Source organism: Linepithema humile, chromosome 4, assembly GCF_040581485.1.
Source record: "Linepithema humile isolate Giens D197 chromosome 4, Lhum_UNIL_v1.0, whole genome shotgun sequence".
Lineage (NCBI taxonomy): Eukaryota > Metazoa > Arthropoda > Insecta > Hymenoptera > Formicidae > Linepithema > Linepithema humile.
This window is the reverse complement of record NC_090131.1, coordinates 14,139,706-14,152,210: the sequence shown is the minus strand read 5'-3', so window position 1 is coordinate 14,152,210 and position 12,505 is coordinate 14,139,706. Positions and strand designations below refer to the sequence as shown.

The following is a 12,505-nucleotide window of genomic DNA, read 5'->3' as shown; positions in this document are numbered from 1 at the left end:
AGATAACTCCCTATAGAGTTGCCACATAGATTTACAACGCATCTATAGGATGCGTTATATTCCTCCTCTTCAAAGAAGTATTAATATTATGTTACATTTCAAGATTACGTTAGAACTTAAAAGTATGTCTTTGAATTTTATTTAAATTGAACATTCTATTATTAAAACTATAAATGTATTATAATTTTTTCGATGTTACGGCGGTGTTACTTGATGCGCGCGTTGTAGGATAAGTCAGTATAATGGATAAGATGAGACGGGAAAATAAAAAAGAAATTTTAATTACAATTGAAATAATATTTATTAATATGTAATATACAATTGTTACAACTCCGCAAAGACCTGAGTCACCAGTTCACAATCAATTATATTATTCTTATCGAATAAATCGCTTTTGCGACTCGCTACGTGATCGGGGTCCTTCCCATTCCTCGCGATTTCTGAAAAGTGCGCGAACTTGACATCAACTATACCGGTAACGTTGTTCAACGAATGATTGATGCAGTCTACACAATATTCGAGTGCAAACATGTTATACGCGGTTTGGCTTGACATGATTAAACATAATGCTGATGTTGCTAGGCGCATTACTTTTAGGTTGTTAATTTTTCCAAAACTTAACGTGCAGTGTCCAACGGTCTGAGACGGTGCTTCGTCCACATCATTTTTAAAGAAGTTGGCGATGATGCCTTGTTGATTCATGAGTTCTTTCCATACGCCGTATGATAGACGTAACTCCTTGCCATGGTTGTCACCGAGAGCGATTTCCACACGGCTCGGCGTTGAGACGTTGATTCCGATGTCAAGATACTTGTAGCCGGTTTTTGTCAACGGGTATCTTCTAACCAAAATTCTGGGAGGCGTGATCATGCTTCTATCGATGCTTGGCGAATTACTTCCATTTCTGTGGAAAAAAGCTTGCGTGAGTTCAAAATGTAACAATGGCGGCGAGTTTAAAAGTGCGAATAGTAAGAGAGCCAACTTACTCGTTGGGCGAATATTTCCGTTTCTTCGTGAAGGTCTCCACACCTTGCTGTTTGTTGGTCAGATTACTCACAGTTGTCTGCTGTACGGTAGAAAACATCGTTGCTATAATTCAGGTGAAGCGTTGCAGCAAAGTAGTGATTGTCCAAATGATTTCAGATAACTGTGATAATTTATATTTCTCGCGAGCTTTTTATACCCGCTTTTTGCACACGACACTAATTTAAAAAATGCTGACAATGCTGATTAAAACATTGAAATCTGGCAACAATGGCGCCCAAAATGCTGACATGGCTGCTTGTTGCTATGGGCTGTTGCACACGGCACTATTAAAAGTGCTAATTAAAATATAAAAAAATTTGGCAATCATGGTGTCAAAAAATGCTGACGTGGTTGTTGCTATAGACTTTTGCACACGACGCTATTAAAAGTGTTGATTATATATAAAGAAATCTGACAACAATGGTGTCAAAAAATGCTGACGTGGCTGTTGCTATAGACTTTTGCACACGGCGCTATTAAAAGTGTTGATTATATATAAAGAAATCTGACAACAATGGTGGCGCCCAAAATGCTACGACGCAAAATGGCGCCTGCAATTTCTAAAAAGTGATAACGTAATCCGTAAAATATGTGGTCCCCTCCAATCTCTTGTAACCTGATACACACATCGCAAAAGTGCTGATGCTGCGCTTTTACAACTGTAAACGTGTGTAACCTAATACCTTTCCACAGTGCTGTAATCTGATACCTCCTCTCCTCAAAGAGCTGTAATCTGATACCCCCTCCCTCCAAAGTGCTGACGCAGCATAATCCGATACCCCCTTCCCCTCCAAAAGTGCTGACGCAGCGTAATCCGATAACCCCCTCCCCTCCAAAGTGCTGACGCAGCGTAATTCGATACCCCCTCTTCCCCTTTTCCCTCGCACCCCCCTTATTGCTCCTGGGTTAGAACTCTCCTAGCTATACTACTCTTTTATAATTCAGGTACCTCTTCTTTCGAAATTGCCGCGGGATTTTTAAAATTTTCTATTAAAATACGCTCCAATTCACCAGCGCGTCTTCTATTAAATATCATGGTAGATACTAATGTTGTTTCAGCTAGAATACGCCAAGCTTGAATTGAAAATCCATTGTTTTGTAATATTTTTAAAGCTTTCGTACGTTCATCTTTGAAATAAGAATTCAACATTTTAATATCATTCATAGATGGTAAAACTATGTTTCTTTGTCTCATTCGACAGCCTTGAGTTTCGTGTACAACTATGTTTATGCTGATAGGATAATCTTCTTCAAATAATTTCAAAAAATTTTCTACTGTAATTTGATTGTCGAATTCTTGTTTCTTAATGCATATGCTCCTCAAAATTTGTCCAACTTGTTTTATAAGTGTTCCTAAAGAAGATGCTATAGAAGGTATCTTATATGTCCACGTTGTTTCATCAAATTGTGCAAGATTATTGACAGCTTTCACACAATAATCATATCTTTTTGGATTATATATTGAAATAAAATCTGCTATAGTATTATCAATTTCCTTTATAGCAGCAAGAAATTGTCCTAGTAATCTTAATCGTGCTCTAATCATGTCGTGTTGATGTTAAAGACGATACTTTAGACACATTTTATTGCCATAAGCAATCAATAAAGGTGTCTTTTCACGCTGACGCTCGACGCTCATTTTTAGCGTCAAAATAGGTCACGTGATGAAAGTTGACGCTAGATTGTGAGAAATGTATGAAAAGAGTTTCTCGTCAAATTTAGCGTCAGTCAGCGGTCAGCGTCGGTATTCGTATATATCAAAATCTGCTAAAAGTTTTTGTCACTGATTTTGTTCAGTTAATTTTTTCACTCGCTTTATTAATAATTACTGTTTTAAATATTAAAAAAAGTGCAATTAAGTAGGAATAAGATAAAAACCTTTGGTTACCAGTTCTACTTATTTTATCGAAAATGCTAAGAAAATATTTATTAATAATTTTTTTATCATATGTAATATTTTTTATTATATGTTTACAAACATAAAATATTTAAAACGCATATAATGAAAAAGCTCCATATGTTAACAAACGAGAAATATAATGAAATGGCGATAAGAGCCGTTGCAGGATGTTAGTGCTAAATTTTTAATTTTTCTTAAAGAAATTAGTAAATTAGTCTACATGAGATTGTACACCGATCTCAGATCGAGATACCTAAAGTGTACAAAATTTAAAGTACATTGTTTTCATATATCGAGAAACTTAATGTACGTATAGGAATTATTGGAAAGAAAGGAAGAGAGAAAAAATATCAGGGCGCGAGTGGCTAAGCCGGGAATTGAACCCGGATCTTTCGCTTGCCGGGCGAATGTTCTGACCATTAAACTACTCAGACCCCACGCTTCTAAGATTTATCTCTCCTAGATTAGGAAATCAACAATGCTGTAGGACATAAACGCGTCATAATGCCCGCGTGATTTAAAACACATATAATGAAAAGGCTCCATATGTTAACAAACGAGAAATATAATGAAATGGCGATAAGAGCCGTTGCAGGATATTAATGCTAAATTTTTAATTTTTCTTAAAGAAATTAGTAAATTAGTCTACATGAGACAGTTAGATTGTACACCGATCTCAGATCGAGATACCTAAAGTGTACGAAATTTAAAGTACATTGTTCTCATATATCGAGAAACTTAATGTACGTATACACATAAAATATTTACTTCATATCATATTATTTATTTTGATAAGTATACAAAATGTATATCCTTTCAATTAAACAAAGCTTCATATTATTGCAAACTTTGATAAGTAGAGAAAAACGATATTAGAATAGTTGTTCAGTATTAGAAAATTTCTAATGTCCCAGTAAACAATCGATATCCTATGTATATACATGAAATATCCATAATGTACTGTAATGTACATAATGTACTGTAATGTACATAATGTACTGTAAAAAAAAATGTACTGTATATACTATGTACATACATATGATATACGTTGATGTAGATACATTTGTGGATATACATAAGATATCTTATAGATATACATAGAATGTATATTCGAACGAGATCGCTGTCTGTATATACATAGAATATACCTCGTGTACATTTCATGTATATACATCAAACGTATATACATACGATATACGCTGAGGTAGATACATTTATGGATATACATAAGATATCGTATGGATATACATGCAATGTATATTCGAACGAGATCGCTGCCTGTATATACATAGAATATACCTCGTGTACATTCTATGTATATACATGTAACGTACATACATACGATATACGTTGAGGTAGATACATTTCTGGATATACATAGGATATCGTATGGATATACATACAATGTATATTTGAACGAGATCGCTGCCTGTATATACATAGAAAATACTTCGTGTACATTCCATGTATATACATGTAATCAAGGTTGGGAAAGTTACTTTATAAAAGTAACTCGTTACCGTTACCGTTCTTTTTTCTAAAAAGTAACTCGTTATTGTTACTCGTTACCAATTTTAAAAAGGAACTCGTCACCGTTGCCGTTACTCAAAAAGTAACGAATTGTTACAATTTCCGTTATTTTTTTTATATATAATACAAATTTTATGCACAATTTTTCTAATACAAGATTAAATTAAACACTACAAATTTATAGTAAACATTAAAAATTTTTAAACATTATTTTTCATTAAAGTAACAAAAATGATATAATTTTAATAATGATATCGCTATTAATATAAAGTGTAATAATTTTAATAATATGTAATAAAAGTAATAATTTTGATAATAAGATATTTTAAATAAGAAAACTTTTTAATAAATTGTAAACCAGCTTTCTTAAAAATTTTTAGATGCTGTAAATATAAATTAAAAAGTTTTCTTATTGTTAGTTTTTCTATAAATTCATAGATATACAGGGTGATTCAAAATAACCTGATGTCCTTGCAATGCCATATTCTTGAGCGAATTCTGAGACGATTTTTCCTTTTACAAAATTTTGTCCGGAGCTTAGTTTTCGAGTTATAATTGAAAATAGTTTGCTACTTACGAGTCCGATACAACGGACAGGCAGGGACGAGGCAATGCGTCATGAGACGATAGTAAACACTTGACAGTCTCATTATACGTTGTGCGTCCCTGCCTGCCCGTTGTACCGAACTCGTAAGTTGCTACCTACTTTCGATTATAACTCAAAAACTAAGCTTCGGACAAAATTTTGTAAAAGGAAAAATCGTCTCAGAATTCGCTCAAGAATATGGCATTGCAAGGACATCAGGTTATTTTGAATCACCCTGTATAGAGTAAATTTGAAAAATGTAACAATAAAAATAACTGTTAAATTCGTTACTCGTTACCGAAAAATGTAACAAAGTTGTAGGTACATTTATGGATATACATAGAATGTATATTTGAACGAGATCGCTGCCTGTACATACATAGAATGTACCTCGTGTACATTCCATGTGTATATAATACATGTAACGTACATACATACGATATACGCTGATGTAGGTACATTTATGGATATACATAGGATATCGTATGGATATACATAGAATCAGTCATGTCTGTGAAGTTAGCATATCATTTATTAGAATCTCATAAATAAACGTCATATTTACTTGCATCCAGAATAGTTCTACAGTTCCTGATAGGTTTGATCAATAGTTCTGTTGATTTACCGTTAAAATCGCAATTTATAATCAGTCATTAGTTCGTTCGCTTGTGACGCATTATGCGCTATCTATCTCGTATTTAAGTTTTAATCATGAAAACTATATAAAACTTGCAAAAGGCGGGTAATAATATTGAAGTCTTCAATTTGAAGATGTAATAACTTTTTCTATCAGTTTAATATCTGAATTCTAACACAGGGAATTTAGATAAACTGATTGTTCAAAAATTGGGTAGATAAATATCCGAATGAATGAAAATTGTTTATTATTAAAAAACGTACTGTATATACTATGTACATACATAGAATGTACCTCACGTACATACCACGAATGTGTATTGCACATCTTCGGAATATATCCTATATACATACTGCAAACGTGCACTGCACATCCTCGGAATATACCCCATGTATATATCACGAATGTATACTGCATATCTTTAGAATATACTTATGTATGTACTATGGACATCCTATGTACATACATACATGTGGTAATTATTTCACATATATAGGATATGCGCTTTATATACTTTTCACATTCTCTGTATATACATAGAATATACAATACCCGGTAAAAAATTTTTCATACATAATTAGACAAAAATAGTACATATCTAATTATACAAAATTATATACAGAATTTGTCCATACATAAATAGATACACCTATATATAAATGAATATATATATTTATATATGATTATATAAAGGTGTGTATGAGTAAATATACATTTTCTTGTTTTATTTTGTTGTGTTTTTATTGCGCAAACATAAAGTACATAATCATACATACATCACATCATATATATATATATGGGGCATTCTTTCTCAACTTTACACCCATGCTGCCCATTTTCTATTTAATGTAAAAATTTTTGAAAAAATCTTAAAATTTACAGAAAAATGTAAGCTTTCCAATGGCGCGTGGCAAAATTATCAAATTCAATTGAATCATACTTAAAATTTCAGAAAACCAAAGAAAAATAATAAAAACGGTAATTATTCAAGTGTAGCGATTATTTATTCAACGTTTTTCTCTTCCAATTAACACTTTCGAGTACTCTGTTTATCTGTGCACTGTCACATAAGTCTAAACTAAAATGGCGGATACAATATGGCCGCCAAAAATTTAAAAAATTTAAGAAATTAACGGATTTTTGTAAAACTAATACCAAAGAGTTTTTCTGTATGCTGAATACAAATCTCAAATCGAATTTTGAAAATTCAAAATGGCGGATCTAATACGATCACCAAAAATATTGAAAAATTTAAGAAGTTAACGGATTTTTATAAAACTTGGTATCAGATAATCAGGTATACGCGCAACGTATAATGAGACTGTCAAGTGTTTACTATCGTCTCATGACACATTACACCGTCCCTGTCTGTCCGTTGTATCGGACTCGTAAGTAGCAAACTATTTTCAATTATAACTCGAAAACTAAGCTTTGGACAAAATTTTGTAAAAGGAAAAATCGTCTCAGAATTCGCTCAAGAATATGGCATTGCAAGGACATCAAGGTTATTTTAAATCACCCTGTATATTAACTTACCCAACGCTGCTGTCAATTTCATTTATATTTTCTTCATTAGCACTTCCACTTATATAAGGTATCTGACAGTTCTCTTGACTTTTATCAGAGCTTTTATTTGTATCAAAATTTTCCATCGATAAACAACGTTTTTTACTAACCGTAGATGTCGATGGTTTTGATGTTGAATAATTTTCATCTAAAATCAATTTTTGTATGAATAATCCTTTAAATAATCTTTGCGGTTAACCTAAACTGTTCAAAATTGTTTTTCAAATTAAACTATTATAATTTACATTCAGATCCAATAAAACGGATTCGAAATATTCGAATATATGTTTCTAGATTTGAGAACAAGTTTACAGCTTTAGAACATTTATAAAAAAATAGTAACTTTATCTACAAATAATAATATAGTATATGTACGTACCTTGTTTCCGAATTGCACGAAATCTTTTAACACGCATTCGTGTTAATTTCCGATTTCTTTCTGTATGATCCATTCTGTATGATTATTACTTTATTTCAAACACAATATACACGATACGCACTACACGATCTTGTAACGTAACTGTAAATTAAACTGTTTATTAAACTCTTGATGTCAACTAGCTTAACCATCATATAATGGTTAGGTTAGGTTAGGTTCATAAAATGGTCATGCGCACATTCGATAAAGAATTTTAGAGAAAACCTGATCAAGGCACTGTTAGAATTGCCTGAATTTGGCGCTAATAGAGCAGCCATTATCCGGCGTTGACAAAGCCGGATCAGGCTTTCCACAATAAGGCATGCTGGAAAATTACCTGATAGCGCCCGGAATAAAATTCAGGCAAACCGTAACCATTTTCTACTCGGGTTATAGTACATGAGTAATCACTTCTCCTCAAAGTATATTATTGCGAGGACAACGCTTAGGGGTTAATCTGAGATTACCCTGAGTCCCCGATTGTATCGAATAATACCATAAGGACGACGCCTAGGGGTGAACCTAAACTCACCCTGAGTCCTCGGCTATACCGACCCGTGAAATCACACTGTTTCCACCGGACTTGTAACGTACTCGTATAACTTTCGTACTCGTATAATTTTCGTACTCGTATAAGACTGACTGTTCACTTCGAGAGCTACTAGGCGAATATTGTAAAACGGAAAGATGCGCGCCGCCACCAAGAGATCTTAGGACTTCCTCTAATTTGATCCGATTGGTGGTTATCAGTCTAAAATGCCGCGATTCGTCGATGTCGCATATGAAAAGTGGTGGCCACCACAAAAAACGCGGCATATCAAAGACGCCGCTATGAAAATATCATATTTATATTAAGAGATTTACAAGCCGGTATCGGAAACGTATTTTATGAGAATATATATTATTCATTTGTCGATCGAACCATCTGTCGTGCATGACATTTTATAGCGCTTATATAACATACTCCCCCCGTTGAGAAAGTATTCGATTAACTCTTTATATAGAGCCCTGACTAGTCAGTCGCATACATTTCGCATTAATTGTTATATATATAAAAATGTTCAATGATTGAACATCGCCAACAGATCTCGTATTATTCTGTTGGTAGCTTACAGAGGAGCTTTGTGACCCTCTTTATTATTCCGGTTGCTGTCTTAATCGTAGCTACTCGAGACACACCGTCTTCGCCTGGATGCAGTTCCAATATTTTGCCTAGAGCCCATTGTGAACAGGGTATGCTTTTAGACTTTATCAGAACGATCGTTTCGACTTCCAGACTCGTTCCGTCCTTGGTCCGCATCTGTAATATAAGGTATCTGTAATATAAGCAATTTGCTACGCATCTGTAGCTCGTTGAAATACTCCAAGTTCCATCGTGCCCAGAAATCTTGACGGACTTTCACGATATGTTGCCAGCTTGACAGTCTGTTGGCTGGAACATAGGTCGCCCTCCGGAAGGGTCGTTAGTGGTTTGCTAATAAGATAATGGGCCGGAGATAGTGCGAGCGAGTCATTTGGATCCGACGTAAAAGAAATAATTGGTCTCGAATTTAAGATGCTCTCGACCTCGGTAACAAACGTAGCTATTCTTTAAATGTGAAGAGTGAATCTCCTACGACGCGTTTAAAATGATGCTTAAACAACTTGACAGTGGCTTCCCACAACACGCCAAAATGGGGGGCAAACGGCGGTATGAAGTGCCAGTTGATTCTACACTCGCTAGAAAAATGATTTATTTTATCTTTATGTTGTTCGGAATTGAATAAAGCATACATTTCTTTTAGCTGATTATTTGCCCCGACGAAATTGGTTCCATTGTCCGAATAAATGTGGTCCGGTAACCCTCGTCTTGCGACGAACCGACGTAACGCCGCTAGAAATCCATCTGTCGATAAATCGCTTACAAGCTCAAGATGCACCACATTTATAGACAGGCATACAAATACGCATACGTACGCCTTCACACGCGTTCTATTACGATGCTTCTTTTCTTTCACGAAAAACGGGCCGCAAAAATCAACACCGGTATTAGCGAAGGGCGGTGCTTCGCGTACGCGAAACTACGGAAGATCTTCCATTTTATATTCTGTCGCGCTAGCGTGGAACTGGAAACAACGCGTACACGCACGCACAATCCTTCGTACCTAATTCCGGCCATCAGTTATCCAAAACCTCTGCCGTAATATGTATAAAGTATTCTGAATACTTGTATGATGATGCATCTCGTGTATTTCTTTGATTATACGATCAGTTAGAGGATGCCGACTTGGTAGTAAAATCGGATGTTTTTGCGCGAATGTTAATAAAGATTTTCGCAGACGACCTCCTACCCTTATCAAGCCGTTTTCATCAAGAAATGGACTCAAATTAATGATCTTACACTTATTTTTTAATTCCTCCCTTTGTTAAAGTTTTTGGATTTCATGAGTAAATCGAGTAGTTTGCAATAATTTTAATACTCCAATTTCCGCTGTGCCTATCTTTCTCGCGTTTAGCAATCCGGTATGCTTGTTAGACGACCGCCATCGTAAACAATAGGCCACAATTCTCAATAATTTAGAATAAGATGAGTATCTATCAAGTATTCAGAATTCATTGGATGTTACTAACAAGCATGCGTTTCTTTTAAGTTCCGGCACCGCATCTATTTGCATGATTTCGTTTGGCCATTCTGCTTCTTCCTTACATAACCATGATGGTCCTTGGAACCATATTTGATTCTGCAAAAATGTGCGAGGTAGCTGACCTCTCGATATCGTATCGGCTGGATTGTCGGCCGATCCTACGTGACGCCATACATTCGATTCGACAGTTTCTTGAATTTCGACTACGCGATTTGCCACGTATGTTTTTAGCAAATGCGGTGCAGTTCTTAACCAATGTAGAACTATGGTTGAATCACACCAAAAGACTACTTTGCTAGGCTTGATACCCATTGCAGCACCCGCTTCACGATACAAACGCGCTAGCAACAACGCGCCGCAAAGTTCAAATCACGGTATCGTCACTGTTTTTAACGGCGCGACTCGCGACTTGGCGCATGCAAGTCTGATTATTGTTTTCCCGAATTTATCCGTTGACCGCGCATACACACACGCTCCGTAGCTCCGACATTGCTAGCGTCGCAAAAACTGTGATACTGAATATCGCGACAGTTTTCCACTAAAAATTTGCGATCAAGGAAAATTTGTCCCACCGATTCCAGCTGCCGCGTAAATTCTAATTACTCGGAGTTAATGCTCTGAGGTACGGATTCGTCCCAATGTAGTTTGCATCGCTAAACGTCCTTCATCATTCTTTTCGCATGTAAAACAATGGGGCCCAGCAATCCTAATGGATCAAAAATTTTTGCGATCTCCGCCAAAATGCTTCGCTTCGTTATTTTTTCCGTGTTTTTTATGGGATGAACAGAATATTGTATCTTATCATCGCGCGCGTTCCATGTAATTCCTAACGTCTTCAAAGAACAATCTAGGTTCATTACGAAATTGGCAACGCTCCTTCCGGCAGATCATTAACGATTCGCTCATCATTTGACGCCCATTGTCTAATATTAAATCCTCCGCGAGCTAACAGAGCAATTATCTCATTTCTAATGACTCAAGTTTCCTCGACGATTTCGGCTCCGGTTAATAAATCATCCACATACAAATGTGCCTTGATGATTTTTTCCGCCCGGGGATACATGTGATTTTCGTCGTCCGCAAGTTTTTGAATCACGCGAATTGCTAGAAACGGCGATGACGCCACGCTGAAAGTAAGCGTATTGAACTGAAGTGTTTCGACTCTTTCGCCGACTCGCCAAAGTATTCGTTGAAACCGACGATCATCTTCGTGAAGCAACACCTGACAGTACATTTTTTCAACGTCTGCTGTTATAACGTAATTGTATGTTCGAAACCGCATTAGATGAGTGAACAGTTTGTTTTGAATTGTAGGCCCTACCATTAACGCTTCGTTCAACGATATGCCGTTGCTCGTCTTCGCGGAGGCGTCGAATACCACGCGCACCTTAGTAGTATTGCTTGTCTCTTTAATGACCGCGTGATGCGGCATGTAATATCCGTTATTTTCACAATCCCTTACTACTGTCATGTGCCCTAATCTTAAATGTTCTTCTATCACCCGTGTGTATTCGTTTTTCAATGTTTTATCGGCGTCAAATTTGCGTTCTAATGATGATAGGCGTCTAAGTGCCATTGCTCTAGATTCCCCCAAAGTCCCGGCGATCTTGCGAAACGGTAAGCGGACCTTATAACGTCCCTTCTTGTTGCGAAACACATTGTTCACGAAATGCCTTTCACGCTCTATTTTTTCCTCTGACCTTGACTTATCGGTGGCAACCTCTTCGATTTCCCAAAATTTTATTAATTGTTTTTCTAAACTCGTCAATTGACACGTCGCGGTATTACACTGAGTTTGCGCCGATGCGCTTCCCACAATCACCCATCCAAGCCGCGTTTTTTGTAAGAACAAATCATATCCATCTCGAGACAGATTAATTTGTCTAATTGAAAACAATGACAACGTTGCGCCTGATCCTATTATAAGATTGATTGAGTTTGGTACATGGAAATACGGATTAGCTAGCTTAATGTTTGGAGGTATTCTAACTCGTTCTCGCGGAAAGACGTCTGCCGGAATTCGATCCGTGATGCTTGGAATTATTAAACATGTTAATGTTTTAGAAAAATCATTATATCGCGAATGTATAGTAACTTGTACCATGCTCTTGGACATCGTATTCATCGCATTAATCGCTCTTATCGGTAGTGATTGTTTAACTATCTGCACGTTTAATTGTTTCACGATTGACTCGGAGATGAAGTTTGCTGTGGCGCA

General features: G+C 36.0%; 2 protein-coding genes across 2 annotated transcripts; both read right to left on the bottom strand.

Annotated features, from left to right (window-relative positions):
* Positions 1–324: 324 nt before the first annotated feature.
* Positions 325–1,923, bottom strand: LOC105671292 (uncharacterized). The gene is made up of 2 exons (XM_012365300.2): positions 987–1,923; positions 325–904 (listed from the first exon to the last, which is right to left on the bottom strand). The coding sequence occupies exons 1-2, from the start codon at positions 1,082–1,084 to the stop codon at positions 325–327; spliced, it is 678 nt and encodes a 225-aa protein (XP_012220723.1). The 5' UTR covers positions 1,085–1,923.
* A 9,340-nt stretch (positions 1,924–11,263) lies between these two features.
* Positions 11,264–12,403, bottom strand: LOC105671277 (uncharacterized). The gene has a single exon (XM_012365275.1). It carries the CDS (start codon positions 12,401–12,403, stop codon positions 11,264–11,266), a length of 1,140 nt encoding a protein of 379 aa, XP_012220698.1.
* Positions 12,404–12,505: the final 102 nt, after the last annotated feature.

What these genes read in the sequence shown, in the direction of transcription:
- LOC105671277 (XM_012365275.1), bottom strand. Translation starts at nt 12,403, where the DNA reads ATGTCCAAGAGCATGGTACAAGTTACTATACATTCGCGATATAATGAT.
- LOC105671292 (XM_012365300.2), bottom strand. Translation starts at nt 1,084, where the DNA reads ATGTTTTCTACCGTACAGCAGACAACTGTGAGTAATCTGACCAACAAA. An exon ending in CGGAAATATTCGCCCAACGA is followed by an intron (nt 905 to 986) that starts GTAAGTTGGCTC and finishes TTTTTTCCACAG; the next exon opens with AAATGGAAGTAATTCGCCAA.